Source organism: Ambystoma mexicanum, chromosome 1q, assembly GCF_040938575.1.
Source record: "Ambystoma mexicanum isolate Mex_15411 chromosome 1q, UKY_AmexF1_1, whole genome shotgun sequence".
Lineage (NCBI taxonomy): Eukaryota > Metazoa > Chordata > Amphibia > Caudata > Ambystomatidae > Ambystoma > Ambystoma mexicanum.
The window spans coordinates 833,444,361-833,461,462 of NC_090922.1; the positions used below are offsets into that span (position 1 = coordinate 833,444,361).

The following is a 17,102-nucleotide window of genomic DNA, read 5'->3' on the forward strand; positions in this document are numbered from 1 at the left end:
GATGTTGTTAAAGAGAAACCTTGTCATATCAAGTTGTGGTTCAAATTTAATATTTTGGTCAAACTGAAAACTAAAAGACTTCCTTTTGCCATACTTCAACCAATATTGGGGAGAAGACATTTGTTTAAACCATCCTGAAAATTAGGAAAGACTTTCCTTTGCTATATTCCAACCAGTGTTGCGAAAAAGACATTTCTTTTGCCATCCCGAGGAAAGTATTAATTGAAGGAGACATATTCATTGCCTTTAATAGACTATTGTTGAAGCAGAACATTTTTGAACAATATTCCTTGAAACAATTCAGTGGAAGGGAACCAAATCATGGAAACAAGGTTTATTTTGTTGAAGTTATAAGTTTAGGTTTTTACACAAATTTGTTGAATATTAGGAACATTTACCATTCACCTTTTGATTGTGAACGTTAGTGTGAGGGTCAGAGATAGTTTGGACACAAGGTCAGCCTGCTTTAGGTTTAGATTCATAGAAAGGGACATTCTCTTTAGGCTAGGGAAAGATCAGCCTTTATCCACACCCCTTTATGTTAATAAAAGTGTCTGATGCCGGGAATATTACAGCTTTGTGTCCGCCTCTCATTTCTGACCCCTCACACCACCCAATAAAGACAATTATGGCAGAGTGCGAAGGAGAGCAGCCAACCCATGCAGTATGATGTGCAAACTCACCTCAGCCAGAACGCTGACCAATGTCTTCAACGCGATCAGCTTGTCACCCTCAAGGTCTGGGAACTTTGCAATCTCCACACGGAAAAGATAATGCAACGCGGACTCCAGATCAGCCATGTACACCTTGGAGCTAAAGAGACAGATGGGGGAGACCACAGAGATGGTGAGATGGAAAATGGAAATGGAGAGTGTACTACAGGGGGAAACATATGCGAAGGAGGGAGAGGGGGGGAATGTCGCTCTAATGTGTGCAGATGGAAGGGGGAAAAGAGGTCACGTAAGGAAGGACAGATTGATGAGGGTGCAAATGAGTGATAATGACTTAATTCGGTTATACTGATAATTCTGACAGATTACTAGCAAAACGTTTATCCTCCATGCTGTAACACAGACTTAGGTGCTCATTTTTGAGTTTCACGTATTTCAGCAGCGGGGCCCTGTTACATTAACACTTTCACGTAGACCGGTCTCTGCCACTTATTTTTCCTCATTTGCACAGCAGAGTGCCAAAGGGAGTGGAAAAAGGCAGAATACAGGCTTGTACGCAGCCCTTTTGCACTCCGCCACGCAAATGTATGCATGCATGGCTGGAGCATTTCTAATGGAGTCTTATCGTGTCCGCGTGCAATAGCAGCAAAATCAACACCAGCGTAAATGCTGTAGTCTTTGTATGGCAGAAAGAAAGGGAGCAGCGGAAACATAGGTTACGTTCCAATCCTCCTCTCCACCATACAAATACATGAAAATGGGGCATGACGTGAATGGAAGGCTTAATATCCTTCCACAAGGTTTTTACATCTTCCATGTAGGTGACGCCCCATAGAAAATTAGCTCCTTATTCTTCAGATCTGTATTTATTTCATAAAAATGAGGAGTAGGTTACCACAGATGAGTAACGGTTCTCAACTAAGTATGCTTGGCAATGTCCTCTCACAACTTGGTAATTAGTAAGGAGCCAGTAACACTGACTGAAAAAATTATGTCTGACACCAGTTGGAGTGTGCTTAATGCACTGCCTGGCTAGCTTCACCACTTGGTCTTGAGCTTAGACACAGATGGGGCTACTTTTTGAAGTCGCCCTAATTTGATGGTGGGCACCCGTTACGTGTACATTTCCTCATTTGCACGGCGGAGTGCAGACGGGGATGGCAAAATGGTGACCGACACTCTCGTACGCCACGCTTGTGCACTCTGTCGTGCAAACTGAGTAAACGCCACCTGCCAGTTACGCATGGCAGGTAGTGTTTTAAATGGATTCCTATGGAGTCTGCCAGCTTTTTGCTGGTGCTAAAAATGTGGTCTCCATAGGAAACCCACAGCATTTGCACTGGCATGAAAATCTACGCTGGCACAAATGCTGGAGTATTTGTAGGGCGAAGAGGAAGGGAGCAGTGGAACACTAAATTACGTTCCGTACCTCATCCCCACCATATAAACACTTGAAAATGAGGTGACACGTAAGAAACATGTGCAAAAGGAGGATCCCGGATTTAATGTTTCTCAGTGTGTGCAATTTCTGGCACAGCAGGATTTTTAAACTTTCAGAACATTGCTGTATTCTGGACGATGCTGCAACATTTTGGGGGAAGGGCAAAGGTTACTCAAGGCTTCCATTTTTAATTCAGATACTCTTAATTTTATTTACCCCATGACCTGTGCATGCAGGGGGAAGCATGCTCAAGTGCACACAGACCAGTTTCTAGGCATGCAGACTGCGTGGATACATGTGGATGAATACACACCCTGGTGAGTGCACTTGGAAAGACATACAGACTCTGTATGCAATTGGGCAGTTTTGCTTCTTGACACCCCTAGAAGGCACACAGTAAAAAAGGAGCCCAGAAAGACATTAAAGTAAAAGCCAGCAGTTTGGTCGTTTGTGTAGAAATTGAATAGTCATTTGCCTGACACTTCCATAACCATAGTACCTGGCCATAAGATTAAAACAGCTGGTAAAATAGTGTATCTGGGGACATGTCAGTGCCTGGCAAATGCCTCTCTAATACCTATAAAGAAGACAAAAAAGTTGGCTTTACCAATGCTTGTTTTTAACAGGACTTCAATGCAAAGAACAGGTTCAAGGAATCATATTTTTTTACTAAATCAAATGCCCGAAGACTCAGTTGGTTAAGAAACGTGCATTATACTGGGATCTCCTTACAGCGGCAATTCAGCATTAACTCTCAGGCTGATTAAAGCTGACAGGCCACATACAGCACATCATCTTCTGTTACTTCATGATAAAGGTACCTCAAAGGGCTCTCAGGGTGGTGCACTTAAGGTGGTGATAGGCAGGGAGTGGGTGGCAATGGCCATACGGAATAAATAACACGGTGTGTGCAGGTGGTTGAATAACCAAACAACGCCCACAGGCTGTGCGGTCTTCCTCACATCCCACCTGCACTCCAAAGCAATAGTTTTGGCAGAGGATGGCTTGGCAGACAAAGTGCAGCTTATGCCGCCCGTATTCATCAAGTCATCTTGTGCATGCATGTTCTTATAGTAGTTCTGTGCTTTTCATGCAAACCATATGCTCAGAATGATGTAGCCAGGTGAACAGGAAGCGATCATGCAGCATGTATGAAACCACTTGGCTTTAGGGTTTCAATTTTCATTAATCGAGACGTCTATTCAGTTAGATACTAAAGAAGCAGAAGGGAAAGCTGCGTTAGCTGCAAAGAGTTCGTCCTCAGACCTTTATGGTAGCCTCAACTGTGGTAAAAGGCATGACCTGGATACATCTTGATGTCTGTGGTGCTTTCCAGGCCTTGGGATGCGTCTCAGACTTTAAAATTGTCAGACCACGATATGGCTCTGAATAATCTACAGGCATTGACCTATTTATTTTCAAACAAGAGGATTAGCATTGCATTTACATTTTGGGCTGAACAAGAACCCCAGTACTCTCTCCACGCTCCCAACGACAACCACAGTGCATCCAACAGGCACTCTATGCGGCAAAAGCATGCATTCTGCATGTGCACCATGTGACACGAGCCCTAATAAAAGACAATCATGCAAAAACAGAAGGCAGGTTTCATGAAATGAGTGCATTCTTTGAAAAGATAAAGCGATAGCCAGAGGATGTACAACCTACAGTGATGAGTTACTGAAGGCTTCAGAGCTACTCATCATTTTAGACCGAATGAGGTGGATAAAAAGATCAATGAACTAGAGAACAGGAATTGAAGGATACATTTGAAGAGAAGGTGTGTGCTAGAGCCAACAGAATGGGGGTGGCCCAATCTAAATGCATTCTCTGCTACCATACTAAAGAGAACACTGTTGGACCCAGCCAATCTTGCAGATTTGCTATCAGATACTCAAAGAGCAGATTGGGTCCCGAAATTTACATAACACAAATTTGAAAAAGCACATCTCTTGATAATTTGTCTTGACATTCCAACTATGTGAGTGAACCGTACCACTTTCAAGAGCCAAATGCAATGTGTAGGCTGGTACGTATTCTGACTTTTTATTACTGGAGGAGTGTCCTCAAAATTTAAGGTGAAGGATTATCAAAAAAAGCTGTTAGCAAGATTCAAACTCTATGGGGAGGGGTTCAGCTTAAAAATCCTGTTTCCCTTAAGATCAAATTGCATAATCATTCACTTTAGATCTTAACTAGAAAAGGACTCGATGAATGCTGTTTGGATGTGAAGGATTAACTATATAAAAAGAAATTATGCGTGATGCATGATGATGATATGGATATAGATGGAAATACGCTTGAATTGGACAATGGGGGTTTGAAAAATGGGGGAGGATTTCAGGGATCTGCAGTGGGCTCAACCTTCCATCTATGGCACATATAGGACTCCAAGTAGAATCCTCAGCCTGTCATGGAGTGTTTGAGGGAGGGATAGGCTAGGAGGGTCCATGGATGGGGCAAGGTTTATCGTTGGGCGTGGGTGGAGGGGAAGCAGATCACAGAAGCAGTAATAAACGGAATAACACCAAAATGTTCCAAGTGATAAATGTCTAGAACCTTAAAAAGCAGTAGTTGGAACATTTATGTGTTTAATGCTTGGCACAAGGGGATAGAGATGGGATTAATTCCAATATATTTGCTGACTTCATGGAAGGATTGGGAGTGATCTCAACTCAAAAAACATCCAAAAGGGAAGCTGCAATGTGGTTCTATGATCCTAATTGAACACTTATATCTACTCTAGGGGATTGAAAAGGTGACTGGACAATATTAAACATTTCCTACTGTTATCGTGGGAATCATCCCTGCTCCTTTTGGCAGCATTATATTGCCCGATCTCAGATGATCCGCACATGTATTATGATCTTGTCGCAGGGACTGGGTATTGGCGTGGGGAGACCGATTTGCAGATATATTGACTTTACACCAGATACCCCATTGAATTGATCAGGATAAAAAAAAGTGTTTAAAGCCCAAGATTAGACACAAAATATTTTAAATGATGGAAAAGATCTTATGGAAGGTTGGAGAATACGACACACATACTCAATAGAATGGACCTATTTCTCCCAATCAGCCAAAACAATATTCTATGAGTGATTAATGTGTGATTGCTTATTGTTTTATTCCAAATGTATGTATTAAATACGAGGAGATACGTTTATAAGTTAATTGTCCTTCGTTGATTGAATTGGAAACTTTAAAAATAAATTAAAAATAAAATAAATAAAAATCGCTCGCCCAAGGATATGGAACTTTTACCATAAACTATTGACACATTCTTTAACACCAATCATAACTCTGCTTCTGTACATCGTGTGTGCAATGAATTTAAAACATATTTCAGGGGTCTTGCCACTTCTTTTTGCATCAAGGAGATTGGCATAAAAAGCTCAAATTTGTAACCTGGCATGAATGATTGAGGAAAACCCAAGCATGCCATTCTAATCTAATCAGCAATAAAGCATTAGAGATCAACATTATCTCCGTACAAAAGGCACAATAAAAATTAAGTGCATTTTCAAACAAGAAAATCACCAGAATTCTAATGGAAAGTAGGGTACAAAAATATGAACATAATTAGATAGAGAAAATGCCCTCCTTCAATGCAAAGGAATTTCAATCTAGAAATACCATTTAATTATTATAGACAAGGATGGGAAACACAGAGCCAACTCGTTTGAGATCTTGGATACATGTTCAATATACTACAAGAACCTTTATGCACAAGATGGTTGCTAAATGTGGACGGCATGTAAGCAAACCTAAAGGATCTCCCTCTGAAACAAGTTTCACCAAATTAATTTCAATGGCTATAAGTTGTTATAACGGAACAATAATTGGAAAAATCGATAAAAGAGCTTATCCACAGGTAAAGCTGCGTGGGAAGATGGAATTCCATTAGACATCTATGCAGCCTTTGGCTGTCTTTGAGGAAATATTTAACTGTGGTTTGCCAAGAGGTTCTTAAAATTATGGATGCCGCAGCCTTTACGTCAACAACCTTGCATTGTACTTTTTGCAAAAGAGGGCAAGGACCTTAAATTACATGCATCACCTAGACCATTTCTACTACTTAATATAGATAGCAAGATTTTTGCCAGAGCTTTAGCCTCCAGGCTTGTGCCAAATGATCAGCAATTAAGTAGCATTGGAACAATGAGGATTTGTTCCAGAGCAATCAAACATAAAACATACAAACATGCATTATTCCTTAAATCGACACAGCTACTGCAAGGAATACCCAGCTAGCCCTAATTTTCTTGGATTCTGAGAAAGCTTTTGATCGATTTATCTGGGCATTCATTGTGAGTTGTACTGGCAAGAATGACTCATCAGATTATTCAATGCCTTGTATATGAACCGTTGAGCAAAAATGTACATTTGCATCCAGTTATCCGGCGAGACAAATAGACTACACAAGGGTGTCCTCTCGCCACTCCTCTTCACTCTATATCTTGAACCATTAGCAATTTTGATTTAGAACGATCAACAGATTAAACCTTTCAAATCAATAGTCGTCAGTGCAAGTTAAATCTGCGAGTGATACATTGGTAAATAAATCAGAATTGAGTGAAGCGATTTCAACTAAACTTCAATTGACAGCTATTTTGGTTGTATGTCTGATATGAACGTAGCATTAATGAAACTCAAGTGTTGAGCTGGAATACACAAGATAATTATGGAGCATCTAAATCTAGAGGTGATTATTCAAGAAATTAAAGAACTTTGTAATAAAAGGCAATATCTTTCATTATCAATGATTGGCCGTATGAATTTGGGCAAAATGACTACTCTAGCGAAATTTTAACTATATTTTATGTGCTATCCCAATGATTCTGCCCATTTTAAAATGTTTTTATTAGTATTAAATAGGTACAGCCATGTATGTATCAAATGTTTCACACCCTGTTGTGCATTTCCATGCATGTGCAATAGCACATTAGTAATAACAAAATAAACAATTTTCTTCACTTGTCAGGCATTATACTGTTTACAGCGTCTTTGTACAGGTACAGTTTTACCCCATCTGGGGTAAATATTGTCATCTGCCTGGAAGTAGAGTCCAGGCTAGCACCGACTATGTATTGGCTTTAACGGATTCAAGGCTGGATGTTGTAGAAAAAGCCAAGGAGCGTTCATGGGGTTTGTCATCTGATGGATGGAACATATCCCAAATCAGTGTTTTCCACGCTTCACACTTGTCGCTCCCGTTCATTTCTGACATGCTTGCCCCCTCCATCCACACTCTGGTTTCTGCCTCTGCCCAGCATTCAAATTCTCGGTGCCAGCGCACATACTGCGGACCCCCAGCAGATTTCCAAGCCATTGAAATTGAGCTCTTGGCCAGTATGCACACCATGTCCATGAACTTGACCACATGCTTGAATTTGCTAATTCTAGGATATGCGCCTAGCAAGCATTCTTCCGGAGTGCAGTCCTATCTTACTATTCCAGCCTTCCTGCAGGCCTGTTCTATCTGTGCCCAGAACCTCTGCACTCGTTCACATCCCCAGAACATTTGCATCAGGACTGCTTCCCCCATTTCGCACCAGGTACATAGTGGTCATGTACTGCTGCTGAATGCAGCTATCCTCTGTGGTGTCATGTATGTGCAATACAAAACATTTAGCTGTATCATCCTAAAGCGGGAATTCAATGCTTCCCTGGGATACACCAGTATCCTTTCTCATTCATTTTGCATGATTCTGCCTATATGCACTAGCTTTAGTTGGAACAAAAGAAAACCACAGAAGTCTAAAATCTCAGCCTTGAAAATATTTAGAAGTGGGTCCCTTGATGCCCGATTTTAAATTGTATAATTGGGTGACTATTTTGAACAGCATTAAGATTAGTCAAGCTAGCAAATATGCACATACTCCAGGCTACAGCAAATGAATGGTGTGGGTCTGGACACAGATAGTGGACAGGCGACTGAATGCTGCCCTTCTGAACCCACACTTGATGCACTACACATGTGCAGAACTGGACTGCTCCTACAAACCTGAAGGGCTCCCACGTGGGGCACAACTCTGGCCTTGTGGAGCGTAGGATGAATCGGATGAATCACCCTTGGTCGGTAAACTGGACCTGGCTTGAATTCATAGTCTTTGTTCATCATAATAATAAGCACAGTTGACTGCTATCTATCCTGCAATCTGCAGACTCAGCAAACAAACTTGCACACCTTAATGCTGTGTGGAAAGTAATAACCCCCACGATGAGTCCGGACGTTGCTCACGCAGACGTACAATCACCAGTGGGGCTGCATTACCTGCATTTTTCAATTGCGTTGGGTGGTGGGCCACGACTTAACAGCAGTGCACGTCTTCTGCTATGTCATTAACCAAAATTAAGGGCAAAGATAAAATTATGTATTCCTGTGGTAATCCAGGCAAACACCGAAACCTGGGTGCCAACAGCAGCTCAAACATTGCAGCCTGACGCCTAGGAGGACATGGTATTGACAGCCATGGCTGCTCTTAGATCATCCCTGGAAAACAAGATAGACAAAGTAACGGTGGATACGCAACTTCTCAGGCAAGATGTGCAATCACTGGCAGAATGGGTGACGACGGAGTCACTCTTACAGGACACGGCCATTACCACTAATGACTTGGCCTCAAAGGTGAAGGTCCTGGAATCAAATAACGCCATGCTGGAATGACGGGCTGAGGACGCTGAGGGGCAAGCTCGAAGGAATAATGTGCAGGTGTTAGGACTGTAAGGGTACTGAAGGTCAGAACCCAATGACCTACATCGGAAATATGCTGCTGCAGGAGGTCTGGCCCGGTTAACTGTCACAGAGCTTTGTAGTTGAACAAGCTCATCGCTCTCTCCAGAAGCGACCTCCGCCTGGGTCATACCCCCAGCCAATTATTGCCAGGATCCTGAACTTCAGAGACCATGAGATAATCCTTCAATTCTCCAGGGAGGGGGGGAAAGATACAAAGGGGCAGATCCGTGATCACCATCTACCCTGATTACACACCCCTGGTACAACGACAAAGGAACACATTTGTGCCTATTAAGGTGCAGCTGCACCTTTTGTGGCTCAAGTACCTGCTCATGTACCCAGCGAGACTAAAGGTGCTGGACAATGGCAAGGTACTATTCTTTGAAAGCCCAGTAGCAGCGAATATGTGGATGGAACATAATAATTTGGAGACCAAGGAAGACGCAGAAAGCTGATGTGCCGAGACCCCAGCTCCTGTGAAACATGACTGTCTGCTTGCAGCCCCACCCCAATCTGGAGTGCTAACACAGCCGTACGTGGTTCACGGACGGAACAGAATTGCCATGCTTGGGAGTCTTGAGAAAAACTTTGGACCACTTATATCGAAGTCAGCTGCATGCACTGAGAAGTACTAACCATGATTGCCTTGTTTACTGCTACAGACAAGTCATCCATTAGTGGGAACTAGTTTTGTCACCTGTTCGAGTGTGGTTCAAGCTTCCCCAGTCCAATTGGACAACTGGTAACAGCCTGTTGCTGGTGCTTTAACTTGGTACCCTATGGCCTTGGCTCGTATTGGCGATATGGGTTTGCCTGAACGGAATACCTGTTGGGCTGTGTTTATACCCCATGTTCTGGGGGCATGTTTTTCCTGTATTGGTTTATACATTCACCTTGTTGTATTTGGCTTCCACTGCATTATCATGAATTGAGGGTTGATGCATGGGGGAAGCAACCCTGTGTCCTTCATAATTAGAAGTACAGTATATACTGGTTCTAAATGTGTGAATGAGACCTATGCGAAGAATGTGGGGTTCAACACGTCCAGTGGACTGTTTGGTGTAGCTCTTTACCTGGCCACCGAGGTGGTGATGTTAACTATAACTAGGCCATGCACAAATTAAGTTATTGACTTGGACTGTGCAGGGTTTAGGATCCTATATATGTAGAAACAGGGTCAAGTCCTACTTGCACCGGAAGTGGGTATCTATTTCACTAGTCCAGGAGACCCACCTGCTGGCTGAGGACCAGGAGGCTGTTATAAACCATTCGGGGGCCGGGGGGACTGTTTACAGCGCTACTTTCTCTATATTTGCCAGAGGGGTGTTAATATGGTTTGCTGGAGACTACCGTTCCATCTACTGGACATGGATAGGGACAGTGAGGGATGATACTTGATCCTGAGGGTATATCTTGGCCACAGAGAAATCTGTATTGGTAACTTACTTCCCAAACCACAGAATGCCTGCCCACATCCGTTCATTGTGTAACCGTATTGCCTTGTAACTAGAGGTTTTCTTTATATGGGGAGGGGACTTTAATTGTGTTCGGGACATAACTCTAGATAGGTCATTTCCACCTAGGGACGGTCCCTCTCCCGCCACCAACGCCCTGAACACTGCAATATCTGAATTTGATTTGGTGGACGTTTGGAGGGAACTGCACCAAGGAGTCAGGGGATATTCATATTACTCATCCCCTAAACCTACCTCCACACCAGGATAATGTTTTTATTGGATTGAGTCAACTATTTAAATGTGTTGGTGCAGAATATATGGGCTGCACAGTGTCTGACCACTCTCCCCTGATGGTCACATGGAATAACGGAACCCCACGTCGCCTACTCTGACGTCACAACTGTCCATAGAGGCCTTGAAGGACCATCTCTTTAGTGAACTATGCAAAACGCTAGTCACTTTTATGCAAGAGAACATTGGTAGTGTAGATAGTTGGAGCATGGTCTGGGAAGCTATGAAAGTGGCGATTTGGGTTGAAATGATTGCTAGCGCGGGGGGCATTCGCAGAAAGCTGTGGGAGGAGTTGGAGACACTTGAAAAAGAAATAGCTAACTTGGAAGCCCTATACCCTGGTGACCAGCCGGTGGAAGGGGAGCTAGCTGAGACCAGATCTTACTTCCTGCAGGCATGGGTGTGGCTATGTTTGATTACGCCACCCGTACGGCCCAAATGCATACTGAGGGAGATACATCTGAGAAACCACTGGCCTGGTTGTGCAGGTGGGAACGGGTCAAAACCTGGAGCATGTTACTGCATGAGCGCGGTGAGCCAAGGAGAACCCAGGAGGCGATGACATGTTTGTGACTTTTTATACACAATTATATAGTCGTGACACTCAGATACCCTCTGATGATATAGCGGAGGTGCTTTCGCGAATTCTAATTCCGAGGCTTACTGATGCTCAGAAGGACTCCTTAGATCAACCTATCACCACGGACAAATTGGCGGGAAGCAATAGCTTCCCTCTCTATGGGTAAAACGCTGGGAAGTGATGGCCTCCCAGCAAAATTTTATAAAACATTGTCCTAACCTGGCCCAATGTTGCTGAAGGTCTTTGAGGAGGCATTTGACATGGGACTGCTCCCGACCAGCATGCGGGAAACGCTAATACTTATCCCTAAGCCCGGCAAACCTACAGAGGAGTGCAAGTCCTACCGCGCCCTGGCCGTGGTGAACTATGACGTGATAATTCTTACAACAGTACTGGCCGCTCGCCTTCGCAAGTGTATTTCATGCCTCATACACATTGACCAAACAGGGTCAGTACCAGGCTGCAATACCACGCTGAATCTCTGCAGATTACAGCATATTTTAGACCAGACCAATCTCCATACTGAGCACTGCGTGGTGGCATCACTCGACGCTGTTTAGGCTTTCAACTCAGTGTATTGGGAGTGGATGATTGCTGCAATAAAGGGCTTTGGGTTGGGTGAGAACTTTATACGTTGGGTGAAACTGCTGTACACTCCCAACGGCTAGAGTGAAGTCTGGTAGACAAATCAGAAACATGGCAGATACATCACCCATGCTCTATATATTGACTTTAGAACCCCTGGTGGCGTATTTGGGACAGGAATATGGGGAGGCGGGCATCAAAAAAGGTAGTGCCATACATCTATCAATATATGCCGACGATGTCCTGCTTTCCTTATTGGTACATTGTTTTGCAGTTCGCATAATATTAGATATGTAATATGTAATGGGTGATTTTGAAAGATTAGCTGGGATCTCTTAATAGGCAGAAGTCCTGCCTCTTCCCTCTAGCGGGGTTATGTGGGGTAAGCAAAACCTCCTTACCTGATTTGGGGCTGAAATGGGAGACACATGCATTTACGTATCTGGGGATCGGAATTACACACTCACCTACGGACATGCACACATGCAACATACTTCGGGCGGTTGAGGGTGTTCAGAAGTCTATGACCTTTTGGGATTGGCTGCCACTTTCACTTATGGGCAGAGTCTATATTATTAAGATGATCGTCCTCCCCAGGCTTTCATATGGTTTCATGAATGTCCACTACTATATTGAGGCTGCTTTTTTCTGCTCCCTCAATGTCACTCTGCGAGACTTCCTATGGGGCCTGAAGCAGTGCAGGCTGGCACTGAATGTTTTATCCTTACCCTATAAGGATGGTGGAGTGCAGTTGCCCAAGTTGGAAATCTACTACTGTTACGCTCACCTGGAATCCACGGGGGCGCCACACGATACTGGATGGAGGTCTAAGCACTATCCCGGACACCTCTCTGCTTGGTTATGTGCCAGACGTTAGGTAGCGCCTTTAACAGGAGAAAGGAGGGTTAAGATACTGGTTCTGTGCTGGGTGGACTCCCACCTCCCTCTGGTCCAAATCCCCTCCTTTGGGGTTATTGCTCACCTTTTGTGCGTTGAACTATCCGTCGTGCGTCTCTGTGCAGGGGCGCATGGTTGGTGCGGGCGTTCCATGGACCTAGTTGCTTCACTGTTCCGTGTGCCCTTATGTCGGGTCCAGAATGGCTGTGACTCTGACTCTGCTTGCTGTCTTCTAGGTGAGTTCTAATATCTTTTCCGTCTTTATTCTGTCTTTCTTTCCCTCTGTTTTCTCTTTCTCTGCGTCTTGCTCCTCTACGCTGTTCCCTAACAATGTCTTTTTGTTTTCACAGGGATGGTTGCGATCTCGGAGGTGCCGCGCCGATGGCTAAGACCATGGTGAGTTATTGATGCGCAGAGTGCTGCGCTGTTTATTGGTGTTAATTGCTAATCTGTGTTCTCTTCTCTTTGTACAGGTTGTGGTGATGTATCGGAGTGATGAGCGATCAAATCGCTGCTTGCCCAGGTAAGTGCTTTGTTAATGCTGACCTTGTTCCTTCTCCCTTGCAGGTTGCAGTGAAACCCAGAGATGGGCGAAGTAAGAGAAGCGCAGGGTGCTGCCAGGACTCGCTGCATGCCCAGGTAAGAATTGTTATTAATGCTGTCCTTGTTTCTTTACCTTTGCAGGTTGCGGCGAACTCCGGAGATGGGCGAGGAAAGCGAAGTGCAGGATGGATTCAAGACCGGTTACTTCACAGTTAAGTGTACTTGCTCGCTAATGCTGTTCTTGTTCTTCCAGGTTATTAATTGAATCTGGATCTAGGGTTTCAGAATCGGGCCGCCGGAGAAGCAGATGAGCAGGAGCTGGACGTTACGCTGCAGGAGTGCAGAATAACGCAAAGCGTGTTCTGCTGTTTGGGTGTGGTTTAAAGCCCAGGTAAAGTAGTTCCAGGCCCAGCCACACCCAACACACTAGACCGCATGGCTTGGTTCTAAAGAACTGAGCTGTGTAATAGGCCTCCATGTTGGATTAAGGTCCAACACTGGTATTGCTTTATTCCTGCTAATGAGCCTGGCGCCAATGGTGCCAGGACTGACTCCATTTATGTTTCTGATGGAGTTTTAAGGCCCTTGGGGCCAGAGTGAAGGGCTTAAGCCCCGCTGCTGCCAGGGGGCTGTTATACCCGAGGGGGTCAGGGGCATGGATCGTGACAACTACTTGGCTCCCTAACTGGGTTTTGTAACAAAATGGCTATCTGATGAATTGACGTCTGAAACTTAACTAGTACAGTCATTGAGGAAGCCTGCCTGGCTCAAAGAAATTTGATGGCATCCCGTGGATAGAACATGCTCTCAGCCAGTTAGTGAAATTGGGCCGGCAGATTTGGTCCAGATTGCTTGGGTTGCTCTGCTTACGACACCCTTATTCATCCAACTCCCAGTCTCAGGAGGATAGCTCAGGTGCAACGCGCTCGCCTTGGAAGCAAGGCGGCGCAGAGCAACACAGGTTCGATCCCCGGGTCGGCACTTAGAAACCTCTGGGTATTAAGCGCGTTATAAATAACCAATTATAATTATAACATCCTGATCGTGGCAACTATATGTGCACATGTAGGGGAACTTGATGTCACCAGAGATTGGGAGAGGTGGGGCATAGTCACCTGGGTTGATAGGTATGAATATGGGACATTCAGGGACCTATATAGCCTGATACAGTCAGAGGGCCTTCCTAAGGGACAGTTTTGTGGTACATGAGGGTGGCTAAAGGTAGATGGACTGAATGCCCAGAAGAACCCCAGGTAGATAAACTGCTAGAGTTGATGTATGCTCTGGAAGATGGCTGCAGGGGGACCTGTGTCTAGACTGTATAAACACCTACTGGAAAGAACTAGTGTGACATGCATTACATTGAAAGCACAATGGGAGTCTGATGCTAGTTGAGAGATCTGAAAAACATTGGGAAATGGCGTCAGGTTTCACCAAGAATGTGTCTCGGAATGCTAGATTCAGGCTAATTCAGATTAATGTGCTCCATCGCACATACAGGACCCCTAGCAAGGTGGCTAAATTTAACTGCAATGCGTCCTCGGCTTGCCCATGGTGTAACCAGGAGGGTGCCCATTTTATACACATGATGTGGGACTGTGTTAACATACAAGGATTTTGGTCCCAAATTAAGCAAGCATGGGTGGAGGCTGGAATTACTCGGTACCACTGGGTCCCACTGGAATGCCTACTGGGCATATACCCTAGACTAAGCAAACAAATCCATATCTTCAATTTTATGGACATGGCATGCATAATCCGCAATATGAGAAGTGGCTTGTGGAATTTGGGATCTCGTGTGAGGCTGAAATGAAAGCGTTGCTTGGAGCGATACAGACATGTCACCGAGCTACCTCCCACTTTTGAGGTCTGGAGAGCACCAATTGCATCAATGTTCTCTCCCTTGGATGACAAGCCACCTTGAGTGCATCCTTTCCCTACACCCCCTTACACTCTTAAAAAGGTACTGAACTCTTTGATCCCTATAATTATAGTTATGGTAACTTGTATGTTTGTTTCTCGGCACACTACTACTATCCTATTTTACAATTAACATTATGCCTTTAACGCATACAGGCCTTGGTTATGTTGTGAATGTATATGTTTTGTTACTCTGAGCTACTGATGCTGAAGACGCCAACAAATAATACTGTGAAGTTATTTTTTTGGGACAGCAAAAATTTAACTTGAGCAGTGCTGTTGCAACAACCTCACCAATAAATACATTTTAAAATAAAATCTGTTTACGGCTGCTTTGAGCGACCAGATACATGACCAAAAACAGGGTTCAGTTTGCCTGCAGAGGCAAGTTTGGTGCTTACGAGCGGATGAGTTGATGAGAAAAAGTGACAAGTTCCTGTCCTGTCGGGATTGTAGTGGGACTGGATACTCTTGAACCTGGCTAAAACCTTGCGCATGGCATGGCGATCAATCAGATTGCGACTTGCTATCCCTAAAATCCATGAGTCCACAAAATTGGCTAAAATGAATGTCCTTGGATTCCATGAGAATCCAGAGCTGCGGTACTGGTATGATATTTCTGGGGCAGTTATTTGGTGACTGAGTATTTACTCATTTGTACAACTTAAGACAATATGGTACAGGATAAAAAATTCTTTAAATATTTACAGGTCAGAAGCTTGTCTGCCTCGCAGGCCAGTGACATTGAGTTAGTATCTGATGCTCGAGATCAACATTTATGGCAATGTGGGATATTTTTACCCATGCTGATGCACCCCACTGCACCCCTTTGCCAATGGGGAAGGAAAAAGCCCAAAATGTGTGCGCAAAAATATTTGCAAAACTGTGCATGGTTCACCATCACAAAAAGGCTGCTCACCCCTGCCACACACCGTCAAAGTTGGTGTTAAAACAGAACTCACTGCTGAAGAATGCCAGTGGGTGCTGTACATGAAGCTAGGCCACAGAAGGGGGCTAAAAACCGAAAATGCCCTTTAAAATGCAACTTTCCAAGTCAAATTTCAACCTTCAAAGTGCTGTTTTGGCGCTAAATTCAGTCATTTCCCAAGTGAACCATTGAAATTAAAAGTGTACTGAACTCACAGATTGGCTCAGAGCAACCGGGCCTCACTGACTGAGATCAGCTAAGAAATATATTTTATGGAACACCAGTCCAGCAACAATTTGTTTTCAGTTGCACAGGAAAAATGCGGATAAAAGTGGCAACATATCAATTTCAGCCATGCAGAGAAGACTCCAAGCATAAGCTGAATACTTACTTCCAGATTGCAGACAATTTCCAGCTCTCAAAGACGGAACAATGCTGAGTTTGTGTGTGCTGCATAAGAAAATAAGATGTAAAAACCCAGTTTAAATGTGTTTCTTTTTCCCTGAAGAAATTGCAAAATTTGCCTATTTAACAGCATGTTTTATGAAGAGCTCAATTCTTTTAAATGTGCAAATACCTTATGAACTGTGCTCATTTTTATATGTGTTAAATGAAAGACTTTAAACTGAATTTTAGAGTAAACCAGTTTGGAGTTAAGTAAATACTGGGAGTTCCCGCATATTGACAACAATGTGCTCAAACAGTCTTTTGTCTCTGGCTGAGCCAAGGACAATGGCAGGCTGCCTACTGATCTCTACAGGGGAGCTTCCCTCTCCAGGAAGAGGACACACCTCCCTGATCAAAGAAATGTGACAGCTGTTGCCTGTTGAAAGGAAAGTTAAAGAAAAATAACTGCCCAGAACTTTTGGTGTTTAAATCCTTATTTGTGATTAAGTTTGAAACACTTTAACTGTGCAACCCGAAGGAGGACAAATCTAAACATTGGTAGATGTTAATCTAATTTTAGGCCCTTGCTTTGAAAACATTAATGAACCCTGTACTACCTAAGGAACCAAAGTTACAGGAAAACCTTAATTGTAGCAAAACTAT

The 17,102-nt window shown here is 43.8% G+C and overlaps 1 protein-coding gene across 1 annotated transcript in view; it reads right to left on the reverse strand.

The window, feature by feature from the left end:
- Positions 1-17,102, reverse strand: part of QSOX1 (quiescin sulfhydryl oxidase 1) — a 735,474-nt gene that overhangs the window by 202,173 nt on the left and 516,199 nt on the right. The window contains exon 8 of the mRNA XM_069641454.1: positions 684-813. Within this exon, the coding sequence (XP_069497555.1) occupies positions 684-813 (130 nt within the window). The remainder of the gene's footprint in view (positions 1-683; positions 814-17,102) is intronic.